Source organism: Aegilops tauschii, chromosome 5 (assembly GCF_002575655.3).
Source record: "Aegilops tauschii subsp. strangulata cultivar AL8/78 chromosome 5, Aet v6.0, whole genome shotgun sequence".
Lineage (NCBI taxonomy): Eukaryota > Viridiplantae > Streptophyta > Magnoliopsida > Poales > Poaceae > Aegilops > Aegilops tauschii.
This window is the reverse complement of record NC_053039.3, coordinates 583,284,827-583,291,521: the sequence shown is the minus strand read 5'-3', so window position 1 is coordinate 583,291,521 and position 6,695 is coordinate 583,284,827. Positions and strand designations below refer to the sequence as shown.

General features: G+C 45.7%; 1 protein-coding gene across 1 annotated transcript; it reads left to right on the top strand.

Annotated features, from left to right (window-relative positions):
- The first annotated feature begins 774 nt into the window (after positions 1-774).
- On the top strand, positions 775-4,263 carry LOC109733661 (4-hydroxyphenylacetaldehyde oxime monooxygenase). Its single transcript, XM_020292885.4, has 3 exons — positions 775-1,352; positions 2,696-3,136; positions 3,252-4,263. The coding sequence occupies exons 1-3, from the start codon at positions 858-860 to the stop codon at positions 3,858-3,860; spliced, it is 1,545 nt and encodes a 514-aa protein (XP_020148474.1). The 5' UTR covers positions 775-857; the 3' UTR covers positions 3,861-4,263.
- Positions 4,264-6,695: the final 2,432 nt, after the last annotated feature.

Here is a 6,695-nt window from a genome sequence, read left to right as displayed (position 1 = left end):
AGGCATATGTCGCCCTATACCAACGGCTTCTCTGTGCCGACGACCCACGTCGGCATACGTGGAGATACCCCGACGGCTTATCTACGCCGAAGACCTACCAAAGCCGTCGACATACCTCCGTATATGCCGACGGGGGCCGTCGGCATAGTTTAGGCCTTTGGGATAGGGCTCGATTCTGGTAGTGAGTGTACCGCCGCCAGCCTCCAGCGGCGGCCCACACAAGCAAGGCGCGGTGGCCTACGTCGGCGGCGGCGGGAGGGGATTAGGAAGAGGGGGAGGTGGTGGGAGGAGGAGGGAAGGGGAGCCCCCGGTCGCCTCACTCGGGGAGGCGACGCGGGGGTCGGGCCAGTTAGGATTGTGTATACATCGCCTCCACCAAGTTGCTTTTTCTTCGCACTGGGCAAACTTCTCTATTTGCTGTCTTTGCCGAGTTTATTTACCTGTGTGCTCGGCAAACTATTGTCCTTGGCCGAGCTCCCGATAAAAGGCAGTCGGCAAACTTTGGGAAGTAGGCATCTTCAGGGATTCCAGTAGTGTATTTCTTGTATCTCAAAATAGAAAAGTTCAAATTTAAATCTCCTGTGTTATTATTATGACCCATCACATAATGGATGTAGAAGACTATTTAGCCTATATGGACGACCGTGGTTCTTGTTCGACTCTTCCTCTTTTAGTACATGACAAGTCTTTTGCCTAGTGAATAAAAAAATCAGGGTTGAGGGGAATATGAAAATCAAGACCAGCTACTTATATAGCCAGTCTTTCCTGCCTGCAAAATCAAAACCAGTGCTGCTAGCATCTTGATTGTTCCCAGCACAAGGACAAGGCGCTAGCTATAGCAGTTAGTTGTGCCAAAAATGTTGATCACACACACCACCCTGCTGCTCTCCCTAATCCAGCAATGGGAGCTCATCTTCTTAGCACTTGCTTCTGTTGTTTCCCTCCTGCTCTTGACACGGAGCCGGAGCAGGTCTTCCCAGAAAGAGATGAAGCTGCCACCAGGTCCAGCGCCGGTGCCTTTCCTGGGCAACCTGCACCAGCTGGGCAGGCTTCCGCATCGAACTTTGCGTGATCTGGCACGGCTTCACGGGCCGGTGATGCAGCTTCAGCTCGGCAAAGCACCGACTGTGGTTTTGTCGTCGGCGGATGCAGCATGGGAGGGGCTGAAGGTGCACGACCTGGACTGCTGCACACGGCCTGTGTCACCCGGGCCGAAGCGCCTCACCTATGACCTCAAGAACGTGGCATTCGCGCCATTTGGCTCATATTGGCGCGAGATTCGTAAGCTCCTGGTGGTCGAACTTCTCAGCGGCCGTCGCGTTAAGGCCGCATGGTACGCACGGCAGGAGCAGGTACACAAGAAATGGATGTCGTTTTAATTTCTTGTTCATTATGTTACTTAATAACTAACCGGTGGCACTCGCGTGGACAGATTTAATTTACTACATGTGTTGGTATATTTAATGTTTGGGCATGACCAATTCGTATTCAGTTCAATTCTGACTACATATATGAGCAATGATGTATTATGAAAGATATGATACATGTCATATCACTATACACATCTTGCCAACACATACTTAAGTTTTCGTAGAAGCCATTGCCATTTCACTAAAGTTATTAGGTTATGGGTTGTGTAAGAAGTAAGAACGACAGAACGGTGACATTGACGTCCATGGTCTTTCATGCATCATTAAGGACTATTTGCTTATTAAAGAAAACCACTGCCTTCATCTTACATTCATTCACATCATGTCTCTCCACAAATGATTTTCAGGAATTTTGCACACAAGTCGAATCTAAACAGTGATTCTATTATTTTATTTCTGATATCTATTCATTCTCCTCCTCCTCTCGAATGTTGTAATTAAACTCCTGCAGTGAGACTGCTCTCGTCTTTGTATCATGCATTTTTATTGATTTAAACAACTCCACAGATATGGATGAAAGAATAGTTGGTTTTAGGTTGCCACTCTTGCTTACTTTTGTGGGTGTCAGACTAGCAGTAGCAAACACATGGTCAGTAGAAGCGGAGTTTAGTGTGCAACTCCCTTTCGAGGCATCTAATATTTTAAATTTTTGGTTTGCTACTTCTCAGTTGCCTGAGAATGTTTGATGTGTCGGTCGATATCGCAAGGATGAGTAGCAGTGCAGCACTAAGGCCAAGATAGGGGTAAAGCAATGTGGTTGATTTCTGGAACTGTAGAGTAGAATGTTCTGGATTAGTGCTATTTACACTTTTGACATGTGAAGCAAGATGAAGATCCCGCTCCATGTAGAGAAATAAAAGGAGTGAGGTGACAATTGGCGTGCGTCCCTTGATTTTGAAAGTGCATGAGCCGACTAGACGTGTCCTTCCTTTTAAGTTGCAAATCTCTATACTACTTAAAAATAATGTAAGATTCTCATTTCACTTCTCTTTTGTCCAACCTTTTTTTTTTGACAATCAATACCATGCTATATTATAGTAGCAATTTATACATGATAGAGATACATGAGCTGACTACAGCGATTACAAAATAAAATCTAAAAGAAACGAGCAAATCTTATTCAGACCTTAGCCAGACCGCCGTATGGGGCGAACAACGCCCACACTGAGATAAGTAGTGGCTAACATTATTCGGTTCCTCGATCTTAAACTCACGACCGACCAGAACGCAACATGCGTTTGAAATTATATTGTATTCTTGATCAGGTGGAGAAACTAATAAGCACCCTTAGCCGTGCGGGAGGGAAGCCAATGGCGCTGGACGAGCACATCTTGAGCCTGTCCGATGGCATCATCGGCACAGTGGCTTTTGGCAACATCTACGGCAGCGACAAGTTCACACAGAATAACAACTTTCAGCACGCGCTGGACGAGGCAGCGGAGGTGTTATCCAGCTCCTCGGCCGAGGACTTCTTCCCCAAAGCCATCGGCTGGCTCATCGACCGCATCACCGGCGCCTTCGCCCGGCGTGAACGGATCTTCAAGCAACTCGACGCCTTCTTCGAGATGGTCATTGAGCAACACCTCGACCCTAATCGCACCAAGCCTGAGAACGGCGGGGATCTCGTCGACGTGCTCATCGCCCACTGGAAGGAGCATCGTGGCACACTCAAGTTCACCAAGGACCATGTCAAGGCCCTAATCTTCGTACGTTAATTAACTTGACACCTACAGGCCATAATCAATTTCAATTGGTAGCTAATTAATCTAGTACTAATCTCATCATCTTCGTGCTTTATCTGGCATTTTTATTTAATTTCAGGACACATTCATTGCTGGCGTTGACACGAGCTCCGTGACGATTCTGTGGGCGATGTCGGAGCTGATGCGCAGTCCGCGGGTGCTAAGCAAGGTGCAGGCTGAGATCAGGGCTCTTGTGGGCGGGAACGACAGGGTGCGGTCAGAAGACGTGTCCAAACTCGAATACCTTAAACTAGTGGTGAAGGAGACCCTGCGGCTGCACCCACCGGCGCCACTGCTAGTGCCGAGAGAAACCATGCGGCACATCCAGATTGGTGGATACGATGTGCCAGCCAAGACACGGATCTACGTCAACGCCTGGGCCATTGGTAGAGACCCAGCAAGCTGGCCTGACAACCCAGAGGAGTTCAACCCTGAGAGGTTTGAGGCGAATGAGATTGACTTCAAGGGGGAGCATCCTCAGATGCTGCCATTCGGCACGGGGCGACGGATATGCCCAGGCATATCGATGGGCATGGCCACTGTGGAGTTTACCCTTGCCAATATGCTATGCTGCTTCCAGTGGGCGCTTCCTGATGGGATGGTGCCTCAAGATGTCTGCATGGAGGAGGAAGGAAAAATAAACTTCCACCGCAAAACCCCGCTCGTACTAGTGCCCACCATACGTTAGGGTAACTAGCACAATGTCCGTGTATGTGTATTGCTGCGGAGCAATATAATAAGGGTGTGTCTATGGCTCATATAGATGTGACATAACAATGTCACATCTAAATGATGTCTATGCACAAATTGTGGTCCCATTTTCCTCCGTACGTAGTTCCTCTTTTCTCTTGTCCTTTGTAGTTGTTGTGATTGTCCACCGATGTTCTACTTGTTGTCTGCAAACCTTTTGCTGAGCCTACTGGGCTTTTTGTTTTCGGTTGTCTGCAAAAAAAAATGTGAAGTCCTTGTATCATATTCATATGTTATCCCACTTGCAGACTTGTAGTGGCAGACACAAAAATGCATGTACCTAGGTGATGTGTAAAACCACTTGTAAATCTCAAGCTATCCAGATATATTGCAGATGGCCAAAGGCGAAAAGGGAAACCATAGGAAGATCTGAACATGTCTTTCAAGAAAACACAAACAAATACAGGATACCCTCCAGCAATTTTGTCTTCAGATGGACAAAAAAAGTGGTCTAACAAATGAATGAACGTTATGGTGCACGCACGGTTTGCCTGCTATTCTGCAAACAACACGTCCTAACTGAAGCATGCCATAACACATAAGTTATATGTGATATGTGATACCATATTTCTACACATTATGTTGTGTTTTGGTGCTATAATTTTGTTGTAAGATGATTTAAATTAGACTTACACTTTACATATTACTACCTCCGTCTTGGTTTATTGGTCTCCTTCGTATTTTGTGCCAAATTTTGATCTTAAGTTTAAGTAATAAATTGTTAATGCATGTCACCAAAAATAATATTATTGAAAATTATGTTCAAATACGACTCTAACTATATATTTTTTGGTGACACACATTAATATTTTGTTAGTTAGATCTATGGTCAAAATTTAGCACAAAATACGAATGGGACCAATAAACTAGGACGGAGGTAGTAGTACTAAGTTCTCACAACGAGTCACGGAGTGAACCCAATGGCCAAATATTCTGGCTCTGCCCCTGCATAAGTCATTAGGGCCGAAAGGAGGCAACGTTGTATCCATCCAAACCATTTTACCATCAGAAGACACATTGCGATTCTCACAGATTAATTATACTGTTATAGGACAAAGTGAACATTCACTAAAAGCTTTGCCAAAAAGAAATACTTGTGCTCCCCAGCTGTAGAAACAAAACATATAACAGGATTAACACACCTGGTCATTTCTTTTACAAAAACTATCATAGTATCTTTGCTTAAAACATTACCGCACAAAAGTTAACCATACCCATGGAGGTAACGGTGTATGCACAACAGAAAATCTCATGGAAGCAGACATGCAACTCGGTTGGGCACGAGTTGCTTTGGAGGGTGGACATGAAAAAGGGTCAGGGGTAGGTTGCGTGTTGAGGGCGGACTTGCACTGGGTCGGGCACGAGTTTTATGCCAAGCGTGAACATGCAACTGGATCGGGTGAGTTGCGTGTTGGATTTGGACATGCAAGTAGGTAGGAGAGCACAAGCAAGTTACGTGTCAAGGGTGGACATACAACTAGGTCGGGCGAGTTGCATTTTGGAGTTTACATGCAACTATATAGGGGAGGGACAAGTTACATGTCGAGGGTGGACATGCAACTGGATCGGACGAGTTGTGTGTTGGGCTTGGACATGCAACTAGATTGGGGGCAAGACAAGTTGCCTGTGAGGGTTAGACATGCAACTGGGTCAGGCATGAGTTGTGTGTTGGGGTTGGATATGCGACTAGATAGGTGTTACGCCCCCGATTCAATCATACACTAATCATACACGAAAATGTGTACGATCAAGATCAGGGACTCACGGGAAGATATCACAACACAACTCTAGACACAAATTAAAATAATACAAGCCTTATATTACAAACCAGGGGCCTTGAGGGCTCGAATACATCAGCTCGAAAACATAAGAGTCAGCGGAAGCAACAATATCTGAGTACAGACATAAGTTAGACAAGTTTTCCTTAAGAAGGCTAGCACAAAAGCAACACCGATCGAAAAGGCAAGGCCTCCTGCCTGGAAGCCTCCTAACTACTCCTGGTCGTCGGCGGCCTCCACGTAGTAGTAGGTGTTGAGATATGCCCTAGAGGCAATAATAAAATGGTTATTATTATATTTCCTTGTCCATGATAATTGTCTATTGTTCATGCTATAATTGTGTTATCCGGAAATCGTAATACATGTGTGAATACATAGACCACAACATGTCCCTAGTGAGCCTCTAGTTGACTAGCTCGTTGATCAACAGATAGTCATGGTTTCCTGACTATGGACATTGGATGTCATTGATAACGGGATCACATCATTAGGAGAATGATGTGATGGACAAGACCCAATCCTAACATAGCACAAAGATCGTGTAGTTCGTTTGCTAGAGCTTTTCCAATGTCAAGTATCATTTCCTTAGACCATGAGATCGTGTAACTCCCGGATGCCGTAGGAGTGCTTTGGGTGTACCAAACATCACAACGTAACTGGGTGACTATAAAGGTACACTACAGGTATCTCTGAAAGTGTCTGTTGGGTTGACACGGATCGAGACTGGGATTTGTCACTCCGTATGACGGAGAGGTATCTCTGGGCCCACTCGGTAATGCATCATCATAATGAGCTCAAAGTGACCAAGTGGTTGGTCACGGGATCATGCATTACGGTACGAGTAAAGTGACTTGCCGGTAACGAGATTGAACAAGGTATTGGGATACCGACGATCGAATCTCGGGCAAGTAACGTACCGATTGACAAAGGGAATTGTATACGGGATTGATTGAATCCTCGACATCGTGGTTCATCCGATGAGATCATCGTGGAAC

Excerpts from the sequence above, each read along its gene's own strand:
- LOC109733661 (XM_020292885.4), top strand. The coding sequence starts at position 858 with ATGTTGATCACACACACCACCCTGCTGCTCTCCCTAATCCAGCAATGG. Across the intron at positions 1,353-2,695 it reads GGTACGCACGGCAGGAGCAG|GTGGAGAAACTAATAAGCAC; the intron begins GTACACAAGAAA and ends ATTCTTGATCAG. Across the intron at positions 3,137-3,251 it reads ATGTCAAGGCCCTAATCTTC|GACACATTCATTGCTGGCGT; the intron begins GTACGTTAATTA and ends ATTTAATTTCAG.